The following is a 13,390-nucleotide window of genomic DNA, read 5'->3' on the forward strand; positions in this document are numbered from 1 at the left end:
TTTGCGCATGCGCATTACGACCCATACGCATGCGCAGTTGTGCGAACATCGCTCAGAGCGAACGAGCGGCCGCTTACGAGCGGCTCTGAATAAGGCTCTCAGTTCCCTCCCGGAAGGAGGGAGCTGAATGTCGGCAAGTATGGGGTAATGTGCAATCAGGGAGATTGCTGGACTCTTCAGGGAGTCAGGGAGATTACTACTATTTCAGGGAGTCTCCCTGACAATCAGGGAGGGTTGGCTAGTATGCACTGTACACGGGTGCAGTGGAACTGGTCTTGATGATGACATCATCTCCACGCAGCGGAAAATCCAGAACTCTCCAACCTGTAAACGATACCCGGGTCGGATGACCCGGGTATCGTTTACACTGCAGGGTAACACAGATCGTTCCTGTTAAACCCTGATAACTACCTGGGTTGGATTTAGGAGTGAAGATGTTGCCCATAGCAACCAATCAGATTCTAGCTATTATCTTCTAGAAGGTGCTAGATAAATGTTAAGTAGAATCTGATTGGTTGCTATGGGCAACATCTCCACTTCTAAAAACCTGCACTTTAGTAAATGTACCCCTTTGAGGGGAATTCAATTACAGGCGAAGGGTGCGAATTGCCATTGCCACGGCGTTTAAACGCCAGCAACAGCAGCCCTTCTCTTCACCCTTCGCACGGTCAGCCGAATGCCCGATTCGCTCAAAAGTGCTCGCTACCCTATGGGATAGCGAACACTTTTTAGCGAGATCCCACCGACGTAAAATGCGCCAGCTGCTGCGCAGATTCACCCGGGCGAATGTATTCGCTCCTAATTGAATTCCCTTCTTTGCGTCTCTTCTGTAAGGGTTCATATAGATAACCTTATTAAAGGAATTTGGGTGACGGCACCGATCACACACCCCTAGCATACCTCCCAACATGACCCTCTCCAGGAGGGACACAATGCTCTGGTCCTGGACTTCCCTGGTAATATATGATTGGTGGCGGCTCCAGGGGCGGGGCTGCAGTACAGTCCAAAATTCAAATAGGGGAGTCACACCAACTGCCAGTGAGTCCCAGCCAGTGATGTTGGGCAGTGTGTGAAATGACAGTTGGTGTGACTCCCCTATTTGAATTTTGAACTGCGCTGCAGCCCCGCCTCTTACCAGGGAAGTCCAGGACCGGAGCATTGTGTCTCTCCTGGAGAGGGTCATGTTGGGAGCTATGCCCTAATAATGACCGTAGCAAAATATATAAAAGAACTGCAGTGATATACTGTACCACATGTAACCTAATTTTACTTTGTACTACTGACTTTAACAGCTTATAGTAATCTTTCTGTCATGTCTTCTAATAGTTACTGGGACGTCACATTCTGATACAAATGAAGCTGTGGCCCTGTGATTAGCTGAGTAGTCTCTGTTGGTCATTAGCAGCAGCTGTACCACTAATTAATTATTCCGCTTCCTTTCTGTAAACTGATCTAGTCCACTAATTTAAATCATTCTCTTTTATATTCCAATGATAAATACAGAGGAAGCTGACAGATCAGGAGAGATGATCTGCATCAATTCATACAACACCGAATAACAGCTCTCGCGGATCCTTATATAGGTCATCAATTCAATTTATTTTCACTATAAAACACTGGAAAAAAAAGCATTTGTGAAATTACATTATGATCGTTCCAAAACTCCAAGTATGACAATAAATGTATAAGATAATACAGGATGTTATAAATTCAGACGAATCATCACAGAAGGAAAAAAGACTATTTTGCAACCTATGGGTACAGCATCTAATACACTTATAACCTTTTCTAGAGGGCAATAGAGAAAAACTCCGTGCCCGCCGATCATCTGCAAATTGTATCATCGTATTAAGCCCCTTACGCACTGGACAATGTTTGTACGGAGCGACCTCGTCAGCGACGGACCCAGCAGGGGTGCCGGAATCTACAAGTGCATACACACCGGATGCCGGCAACGACAAACAACGGCGTGAGGGGGGGGGGGGCCATGCTGCATTTAGCATAGTATCGTTAACAATATCCCCAGATTGAGCTGCATTACAGACGACTGGGGATAATGTTAACGAGCCACGGAAGCGTGCAACGCTCGTCATTAAGTTCATACACACTGGACGATATGAACGATATCGTTCATGAATATCGTCCAGTGTGTACACAGCTTTAGACTCTGAGTTTCAATCACAATCAGAAGTTTACAAAGTATAGAAAAGTGGCTTAAAAACCACAACCCTGAGGGGCTAAGAACCGCATCCTCGGTGGATGTATTTGCGCTATATGCAACCTGATGTAATCAGAACCCGCCGGAACGCCATTCTTACAGTGCCTCAAAATCATTCTCTCAAAACACTTCATAACTAACAAAATGAGAGGATCAATAGGACGGTAATCGTTCACACCAAATACCAATGAGGTTTATGGAACAGACACAATCATTGTAGTATTAAAACATCTGGGAATAATACACTGAGCTAGAGAAAGATTAAAAATCCTAGTGAGAAATACCCACTAGCTGGTCATCGCACTCACGCGGGACCTTACTCAGAATACAATCAGGACCCGGGGCCTTCCTGACATTCGTTTTGCACAAACATTATCTGACTTCGGACTCTTCCAAATGTAAAAAACTTTCAGAGGGGAACGTACATTTTATTTTGCTGCTGGAATCATATTGGCTTTAACAATCCTTGCGTAAAATGTATTAAACTCAACTGCTGATGGGCCGCCCACCCTATGAGGACAAGGATTTTTAACCTTATAGTTGGTTATGCTCGTGTGCCTAATTCCTTTGTACGAGCAATTTTATACGCTTTACAATCCTTTGATGTAAGTGCATCAGGCTAGCCTACTATCCCGATTTGGTCGGGAGCCTCCTGAATATCGGATGCTGCTCCCGACCCCCCGGAAAAGCAGGTAAGGCCCCCGGACTACTACTAGAATCCCCCGCAGCGGGGGGGCCCGATGACGCGATTCGCGCAGAATCGCGTCATCGTGGCTCCGCCCCTGCTTCACAATGCTTTTATTTTCGGCATTGTGAATAGTGGGCAGGGCCACGATGACGCGATCATGTGGCCCCGCCCCCAAAATAGCTTCATGGATCGGCCATGCCCCCCGCTCCCGGAAGGAGGGAGCTGAATGTCGGCAAGTATGAAGTGCATATCTCTTAATCTAACAGGGAACAAGCCTCACTTTTATACAAGGTTTCTCATGTGGAAAAACCCGAATCTATATTTACTAAAGTGACAGTTTTTAGAAGTGGAGATATTGCCCATAGCAACCAATCAGATTCTAGCTATTATCTTCTAGAAGGTGCTAGATAAATGTTAAGTAGAAGCTGATTGGTTGCTATGGGCAACATCTCCACTTCTAAAACCTGCAATTTAGTAAATATAAGCCTAAGAGTAACACTTTCAATGACAGCATTTGATATACATCAGGACCATTGAAGAGAACAAGGCCACATTAACACTAAAGTCCACCGTGGCCTCCTCTATAAACAGATTTGTGAACCCTGGGCAGTCCTGTAGTTCTAATAAAGGCCCCTTTGGGCCAAACACATGACTTATAACAGGCCTAGGCCGATTATTAATGAGCGAGATTTTGGAACAAGGAACAAGGTTTTTCTCCCCCATAAACATTTTATTACAGAACATGTAGTGATTATAGGCTCTGTTTAGTAAACATAAAAACCTCTTTTCTCCAGCGTTTCAGCTGGGAAAGGATATTTCTCTCATCTCCGTTTATAGAAAATTGCATGAAGTCGACAATGTCATAGTTCTCTTATCTCTTCTCTTATGCAGCCCCCATAGGTATCAGTGATGGGTTATTGCTATGGGTTATTGAGTGATGGGTTATTGCTATTTATGGGGAAGAGAAAATCTTCTCCAAACTTTTTATTTTCAAAACTTCTCACCACTTTTATATTCACATCGATGCGATATATAGTGAAGTTTAGTAACCATGCATGTACACTAACCTGTCTTTGGGCGCTGTCCGGCTCCTCCGCGATCCCTGTAGCGCAGAGAGAAGACAGACCTGCTCTTCACTGCGCGTGCCCCGGTGTCTGAGAGCAGCAGGTCACGTCAGACCTGCTGCAATGTATGCTGGGAAAAGGGGCGGAGCCAGCGCCGGGTGCAGGGCAGACGGCAGGGATTTCTGCAGCTTCCCTGCTCTGTTCGGCTTGTGGTACAGTTTACGCCGCCCTCAGATGGCGAATCTGTACCGCAGGAGGGGACAGAAAGCTGAGCTTTCCGTTCCTTCATGAATTGCACTCACCACACAATAGCAGGCATTGAGTGAGGTTGCCGCTGGAGAATACACTTCTCTACGGTAGACTAGCTCCATGAATAGCACGAAGCAGAGAAGAGCCCTGATTTCAGCTAAACAGGACTCTTCTCTGCTTCATGCATAGACCCCATAGTTTGGTGATATGGCCAAATGTAATAGCCTACAATTTGCAAGCAGCAAATAAAAAAAAAAAGCTTTACGTGTATAATTCTTTTACCTACTTTTGCCATTTTATCATAATTAACATATCTATGCTATTATGTTCCAAAAGAATATATAATATATTAATATATATTTATATAACTCTGAAATACCACTTTCAGACAGGAAAAAGACGAAATCCCGGATATTAACTCGCATAAGCGTGTCGGGTTGTTTTGCCAGACCCTGCCTGTACCCCCCTTTCAGACAGAAGTGCTAATTACAGGGTCAAACATTCCAACACGGTAATTTGCTGATTAACACGGATATTTCTTCTGTCTGAAAAGATCAACCCAGGTCGAAATTCCCGGGTCTCAGACCCTGCCCTGGTAAATTCCCGGATCTCAGACCCTGCCCTGGTAATTCCCGGGTCTCGGACCCTGCCCTGGTAAATTCCTGGGTCTCCGACCCTGCCCTGGTAAATTCCCGGGTCTCAGACCCTGCCCTGGTAAATTACCGGGTCTCAGACCCTGCCCTGGTAAATTCCCGGGTCGAAGTCACGGAATTTTTGACCCGGGTTGACCCTTTCAGACAGCTCTTCTGTCTGATAGGGGTATATTTGATGATTTGTGATGTTATCACTTCAGTGCATTATGCGAAATACAGATGTGTCCAAATTTGTACTGTTGCTTCAGTTATGGCAAATAGCCCCTCTCGGGGCGCCAGGTCCTGGGTGACTGGGCAGCACCGAGCGTCTTTCTCCCTCAAAATGTGCATCTTATTCACGTAAATATAAAACAGCTGGGAGCGACAAAACAACATTGCTGGCTTACACTGATTAATCTGATGGTATCCGGTCATTAGGCCTACATTGTCTAGATATGTGCGACATTTTGTATATCTGTGTATGACTGAGTTTGAATCTATACAAAGGTCTCCGATGCGAGCGACCGCGGCTTTTTCTTACGCCAAGTGCTTCATCCGCGATTCTGTATGTATGTAAAACCAATTCCTTTGCCATTAAAGATACACTGGGAGCGGCTTTTCACTGCGTATGTGATGCGAATAAGACGCAAAATTGAAAGAAAATGACGGTACGCTGCTCGGAGCGTCTCGCGCCATGTGGAATACGGCCAATCAGTGAGGACACATCTGTAACACTACCGTAAAGCATTTGATGTATTAGAAGTCACCACATAGCTTGCAGCCCTAATGCCTTTATATGGTCAGGGAATGTATAATATCTGTATCATTTATAACATTTATAACAAATTATCCCAACAACTGTTTGCTGCTGGACTTTCAATGTTTAAAAATCAATGTAATGTCTGTTTAACAAAACCAAACTCTCCATGTTGAAGATTTAAACACAGTTTGTTCACAACTAAAGGCCCCCATACATCAGCAATTCTGCAATCGATTGAAAAAGGGAAAGATTTTTATACACAATCGATTGCAAATTGCACAATTGCTGCAATCAACTGCTGATGTATGGGGGCCTTAACACAATATCAATGTGCTGCCATAATTAAAATATTTAATGAAATATAATCAATTCCGTTCTTCGTGTTGATTGGATTCCTCTGGCAGCCCGGTGAGGGGCTAGCTTCTCATTAATACCCTGCCATAATAGCCTGGTACTCCCTCTGGTGCTCATACAGTTTCAGAAATACTTGATACTTCTTCTCATAAAACCTGTGCAATAAAGAACGTGAGATATGTACACACACATTAGTCTCAGCAAGCAATATGATAAAAGTACAATGCAAGAATGGTCTGAGTATATTATATTCTATATTCCTGTCACATTCTGTCATCACTAGACACACTTGCACTGGGGGTCCTGAGTTCAATTCCCAACCAGGGCCCAAACTGTGTCCAGTTTGGATGCTCACCCTATGTTAGTAAAGGTTCCTTTCCAAAAATATACTGGTAGTGTTCTTTTGGACTCGCAAAAATGACAAGGAATTCAGGGCGAGATGTATCAAAATTCTAAGGAGGACAGGTGAAGAAGTCTTCCAGCAAGCAACCAATCAGCTTCTAACTAACATTTTATAGAATTTACTTGGTAGATAGCTAAAAGCTGATTGGTTGTTAAGAACAACTTATTATTACTGAGTGATGTAGCGCACACACATTACACAGCGCTTTACAGAGAATATTTTTATCGTTTACCTCAGTTCCTGCCCCAGTGGAGCTTAAGATCTATATTCCCTACCACAGTGTGAGCGGAAACAGACTCAGATCGTAAGCTTCAATGGCACGGGGACTGATGTGAATGACAAATGCTCTCTAGGCCTAATTCAGAACCGCTCGCGAGCGCTCGCAAGCGGGTCGATGTTGGCCCAGTTGGCTCCGTCGTGCGCATGCGCGAGACCCGGATAGCGACGGGCAAGCCGTCGCTCCGGGTCTCGCTACAAAGGGGGCGTGCTGTCAATGGTGAGTGACAGCACGGCCCCTTTGGTGGGCGTGCCGGGGGCGTGGCATCCCAGACGGAGGCGTTCCCATGGGAACGCTTACCGTCTGGGGCCGGCCCCACTGACATCACAAGTGATGTCAGTGGGAGTGCTCTCGGCTCTGATAGAGCCGAAAACACTCCAGGGCTTGCGGCAACGAGACCCTACCACAAGGGTCTCGCCGCAAGCCCGATGGTCACAATGGTCTTGACCATAGCGACCATCTTCCTGGCCGCTCGCTATAGCTGGGGGTGGTCACCCACAGCTATACGAGCGGCCTAGAGGCCGCTCTAAAAATGAAGGACGGCCCTGATTCAGAGCGAGCGCTCTGTCAGAGCATCCGGCTCTGAATCAGGGCCTCTGTGCAGTGCTGCGTAATAAGGTGGCATTATATAAAAAAAATCACTCCTTCACAAATAATTGGTATTGTTACATTCAGTAGCGCAAGCTGATCCAGGTGAATTCATTGACAATATACTTACAAAAGAAGCTTTAGGTGTATAATTTTTCCCCTGTTTTTGCCATTTTACCATAATTAACATATTTATTCCACTATGTTCCGAAAAAGAAAACCCTAGCTATTGCGAGAAAAATAATAAAGGGAAATTTACATGGGTAAGCCTAGAAAAGTTGTTCTCTAGGAAATGGACGCGGCACGAACCTGAACACTGGTTCAGCTATGAAAACTCTACAGTCATGCAATATAAAACTGTATAAAATTAAATGTCACTATAAGTGTATGTCATTTCACCATTCTCCAGCAGGTGGCGCCCATGCTTTGTTAACAGATCAGTTCATGTGTTCAAAACAGCCTTAGTGATTGTGGTACATAGGGTGGGGCTGTGTGTGTGGGAATAAAGGCCCCCATACATCAGCAATTGATTGCAGCAATCCTGCAATCGATTGTGTATAAAAATCTTTCCCTTTTTCAATCGATTGCAGATTGCAGAATTGCCATAATCAATTGAAAAAGGGAAATTTTTTTATACACAATCGATTGCAAATTGCACGATTGCTGCAATCAACTGCTGATGTATGGGGGCCGTTAGTCCAACTGGACCAGTAGTTCACTCACATCACGGACTATTCGTCTAACAATGCATTTGGTTCAAAACCGATGCTAAAATAAGGAACGTTTTTTTTTTTTCAAAGTCCCAGAGATCCCGTTGGTATAATTAGTTACCTTTTGTGTTCAGGGTTTGGAAGGACGATCTTTCCAACCTTGGCCATTGTCTGCATGGCCTCCTGTTAATGGGAGGAAATCTGAGTCAGAAAAGTCTTCTGTGTAAAGTCACTGTCAGTGGGAAAAAAATCTAATGTTAAATATATTTCTATTGCTGCTGTTATTCTGTAGATCAGTGAGTTTCAATCTTTTTCAACTCGCGGCAAAACGAACAAGATTTCAAAATTGCTAAGGCACACCATCAGTCCCCCAAGGGAAAAAAACACACACATTGGCCCCCATGGGAAAAAAACACACACATTGGCCCCCATGGGGAAAAAACACACACATTGGCCCCCATGGGAAAAAAACACACACTGACCCCCATGGGAAAAAAAACACACACATTGGCCTCATTGGGGGAATCGGGGGTTTGGTGCAGACGGGCCGGAGAGGGCTTATTTTGTCACAATTTAGTGTATAGAAATATGGGGGGTTATAATTTATAATCGCACAGTACATACGGTGAACATGGGAGGGGGGGGAGAATATATAAAGCCTTGTTAAGTGTGGCTTCTAGCTATCATTTTATAGACTGTACCAGATAAATGCTAGCTAGATAAATTGGCAGCTGTGGGAAACTTCTCCATTTCTGAGAAAGCTTGATACATCTCCCCGCTGGTGTTTTGTGCCTTTGTTTTCCTTCAATTCCCCATGATAGGTAGAAATACTTTCCTATGAGACATTGTAGTGGGAACAGTAAGGAATGAAGGAAGAACACTCAAGGCTGCCCAGTGGTGTCCTTGTGCAATGTGGCACCCAGTGCGGCATCTATAAACTCTTGGCACGTGCCAAAGGGGGCGTGGTCTCGTGTCCATGAGGGCTCGCCCCCTGATGTGTGACGCTCCCGTTCTCATCACGCAGGCGGTTTGCCTATCGCTCCACACACACAGTAAATAACGTCCATATGCCCATTTAGTCCTCTCTGGAAGTTTACTGGATCTCGTATAAGTATGCAGCAGTTTGTGCCGTTAAAAGTGCGAAACACACACTGAGTATGGCATTAATACATTAATACGTGATTCCATCAGCTTGTTTTTGCACTTTCAGGCTCACGAGATTCCTGACTCAATGTTACTTGTCTCATAGACGCCCATGTCCGGCTCTCTTCATTACTACCAGCGTGTTGAATTTTGTTTTTGCGTATTCAACTGGACATGACGCATTGGCGCTTGTGACCGCTCATTAAACATAACACGACCCTATTAGCACCCACGTCCAGGTTAAATATTAAATTCTACATAGGGACACATTGTTAGGGACTGAAAGCAGAGAGGCTTCACACAAAGGGATCATTCTCTATTCTGATAGATCCTTTTTTCTTTTAAATAATTCCTTTCTTGGTCTCTCACAAAAGCACTTCTATAAATAAACACGGGGAGCTTCGCCCTGGTCGCACTAAGCGGAGGTCACCGCAAAACAAAATCCAGCCATAATGGGGCTTATTCAGCTCTCCAAACCGCTCTTGTTATGTCATGGATGAAACCATGGAACGCAACAAAGACCAGAACAAAGCTGCTGTGATAAAGGCTGCTGCAGCCACCAGTGGAAAACAGTCTGTTTGTTACTCAGCAATTATGTCTGCCGATCCCTTTGTAAAACTGCTTTAAATGGAGAGAGACTATTAAGTGTGAAAGCATTTTGCTCACAAATATCATCCTGGACCTCATTCAGAGTCGGTCGTAAGCGGCCGCTCGGTCGTACGCATCCGATGTTTCCAAACCACGCATGCGTACGGTTAGTTGTGCGCATGTGCGTACGAGACCTTCCGATCCAAAATGCTGTAGATCGTACGGCTTACGAGCAGGAAGTGGCTTAGAAGAGTTGATTGACATGAAAGGCCGTTTGTGGGTGGTGACGGGGTGGTGGTCTGAAAACGCAGGCGTGCCTCAGCGTTTTGAGGGCGTTTTAGGGGCGTACATAAATTACCTGCTACGACCGACATAGAAGGCCGGAAGTAGTAAAACGTCACTCTGCGAGCAGGTTAGAGGCCTGGCTGATCGTACAGCTTAAGGTTGGGTAGGAGCTCCCGCAAGCCCTAGAGTACAATCGATACTATTGAATGGTATTGATGTTAGGATTGATGTTTCTATTTTGAGCCACACAATGCAAGCAGCTAATAATCGTTTGGTGTAGCTAATAACACTGCTAATTGGCATGTAATTGATTCAGCTGCGTTTGCATTAGCGAATAATAAGAATAAATAAATTTCATGGGGATGGCTTATTCTATGCGGTTTTATTTTTGTGGGCATCAACACAACACAAGCGGCCGCAACCATCAGAAGAAAATTAACATACAGCGACTGACAACGACTGACAACGACTGACTCGATCACTAGCTGCTATCACTCGTTAGCTAGAGGAGGTGCATTGTTCATGTATGGGCGTCACTTTGGTTGCGACCGACCGGCTGTGCGATTGCTTCCTTTTACAGTTTCTCGGTCGTTAGGCGTACGACTGACTCTGATTGAGGTCCATTGTCTTTCTGTTGGCAATTAGGCTGAGCATTCGCTGTAGTGCGCATTTATATATAGGACCAGCTGTGCATGTCTTCTCAGGTCGTGGCATAGGCACAGGTTCATTCCCACGTTTGTTGCTGAGTTTTCCACTGTCATTTACAGGCAGAAGAACTATTTAAAGTACAGAGTCGCTGCGGAATTAAAGGTGCCTAAATATTACTACTGTCACATTAGACATGCTCCATCATTGATTTAAGCCAGTGGCTCCCAAACTGTGTGCCGTGGCACCCTGGGGTGCCTCGGGACACTTGCAGGGGTGCCTGAGGATAGTGATCCAGGCCCAATTCAAATTCTTTATGGTCAATGTAATGTAAATATGTGGACAAACAGAAGCGCAAACCTGCCCACCACTATATAACTGAGTCTAAGGATGACAGGTCAGCACAATTTACTTCACTTTACTACATTTATTCTGAATTTCTCAATACCAAACTTTTGGCAACGCTGATACACTAGGGCGCCGTGATTCAAAAAAGTTTGGGAACCACTGATTTAAACAATAGCATTTTTTTTTTTCAAACCCTAGCAGCAGCCGGCATATAAACACGACATGAAACCCATGTTTGTTCCTTTCCAAGGGATCGTTAGTGAAAGGAAAAATATTGTATCCATTAATACTGCTTGTTTTACCATTACTAGGTTTCATAAAACTCTCCCTTGTTACCTATGACCACGGTTATCTGACTCACCCAATCACAATACAGGATGCATGCAACCCAATCACAATACAGGATGCAACCCAATCACAATACAGGATGCAACCCAATCACAATACAGGATGCATGCAACCCAATCACAATACAGGATGCAACCCAATCACAATACAGGACGCAGGGGGAGGGGGGGGAAGGGCGTGGATGCAAAAATAATGCATATTGGAGACGTCTGTTATCTCTGAAGATAATGGCAGGCACAACTGCCTGATGTGATCAAGATCTTATAATTAATATCATTATTTTTAAATATCATTCTATGTGATAACTGTTTAGGCTGAGTAATGCAGTGATCAGGGTTAACATATTGGGAATGGACACCCTCTAATGCTCTTACATGGTTATTATCAGCCGGGGTCGAAAAGTATACAGCCTGATCTATGCCTCACCTTCCCCAGCCATACACCTGGCCGGGACTGGCGGAGTCTATGCATGTGAATGTTTATATTGGTTTCCACGGAGACAGGGCTGTAAATATTTGCATCTGGAGGGATTTTATGTTATCCGGCTGTATTAGGGAGTAAATAAGATCCATGCCGGCTGCTGTCAGGAGCCTGTATCACGTGTTCCCACATCTGGGTAGTGTTTGCTATATCTCCTTGTGTCATTTAGGAGAACCCGGCCGATTGCCTGCGTGGTTACTGGTCGTGCACAGGTCAATTTAAAGTCTTCCTGCACACAACGGAGGAACCCATGTAGCGGGCTGAGACCACATTCCGCTTATATATTTAACCAGTGCAGTGGTGGAACTAGAGAGTGGTGGGCCCAGGTGCAAGAATATGCTTTGGGCCCCCCTATGCAGTGCCCCCAGTAGTGCCCCTTATACAGTGCCCCCAGAAGTGGTCCCCCCTACGTAGTGCCACCAGTAGTGGTCCCCTATGCAGTGCCCCCAGAAGTGTTCCCTCCTATGCAGTGCCCCCAGTAGTAGTCCCCCCCTATGCATTGCCTCCAGTAGTAATTCCCCTTATACAGTGCCCCCAGTAGCGGCCCCCATATACAGTGCCCCTAATAACAGTGGAGCAATAGGAAGCAGGGGAGCCGCTGACTCGAAGTGAGCTCCGCCCCCCCGCACTGCAGATCAGTGCACAACCACAGATCCGACCCCCCCGGGAGTAGCAGTGCGACTCAGTGAGTCGCTGCCAGCTCCACCCCCCCCGCCAGACCCACACGCGCTGCTATACATTCTACTGGCTACTTCACTGAGTCACCCCGGGCCCGGCGGGTAGCGTCTCCCTCTGTGATTGACGAGAGGCTAAAGGGGTGGCTGTTTCGACGACACCTCAAACATTGAATGACTCGGAATCATTCGAACCTCTAAATGATTCGAGTCATTGTGTCGAGACACTCACTCAGTAGCCATCTCTACCCGACAGCCCAGGGGCCACGACAGAGAGACTGACAGCCTAGAGGACAGGTACCGGCGGCTGTCGGCAGATTAGACCAGCAGCCACTTTAGTGCAATGTAAAAGAAGGATGTCCAGTGTTCGCCCCAGGCTGGTTTTGGCGGGTGCACCACCCAGCACTTTGGGAGACTGCAAGTGGGGACAGTATCTGGGAGCTGTATAAAAAGGACCAGATCCTACAGACTTTGCAGCTTTTTCATAATCGGACGACTGGGCCTCTAATAAGAAGAGGAGAATTAGTATATAAAATGTTATTTCAAGTTTAAATCATTATAAGGTCAGGGTTTAAAACATTTTATAATTGTGAAGGCCCCCAGCCGGCTACTTCTTGATGCCACCCGGCTGGAAACATTTTCTGGGGAGAACACTGATGTCTCTCTTTCAGAGACATCCTTCTTTTTTGTTTGGTAGACTCAGCGGCTCCCTCCAGGGACTGGCGCCCTTAGGCAGCTGTCTAAAGTTGCCTAATGGTAGCGCCGGTCCTGCCTGGTGGTCAGCACTGTTGAAAATGGAGTACACGCTACTGCTCGGACTCCATGATAGCTCCTATGCGGAGGCTTCATTCCCTAACCAAGATGGCTGCTGTACCTAGCACTGTGCATGTGCGGTGCCATCTTGTCACTGTGTAAGAGCGACGCAGTGGTACACGG

At 45.7% G+C, this 13,390-nt stretch overlaps 1 protein-coding gene across 1 annotated transcript in view; it reads right to left on the reverse strand.

Moving 5' to 3' along the window:
* Positions 1-5,923: 5,923 nt before the first annotated feature.
* The window catches only part of FGGY (FGGY carbohydrate kinase domain containing), a 260,103-nt gene continuing 252,636 nt past the window's right edge, over positions 5,924-13,390 (reverse strand). Inside the window, exons 16-17 of the mRNA XM_088447828.1 lie at positions 8,065-8,126; positions 5,924-6,120 (exon numbers count right to left, since the gene is read on the reverse strand). Coding sequence (XP_088303954.1) covers positions 6,039-6,120; positions 8,065-8,126 — 144 coding nt within the window. The 3' untranslated portion in view covers positions 5,924-6,038. The remainder of the gene's footprint in view (positions 6,121-8,064; positions 8,127-13,390) is intronic.

Source organism: Taudactylus pleione, unplaced genomic scaffold (assembly GCF_031769625.1).
Source record: "Taudactylus pleione unplaced genomic scaffold, aTauple2 ptg000442l, whole genome shotgun sequence".
Lineage (NCBI taxonomy): Eukaryota > Metazoa > Chordata > Amphibia > Anura > Myobatrachidae > Taudactylus > Taudactylus pleione.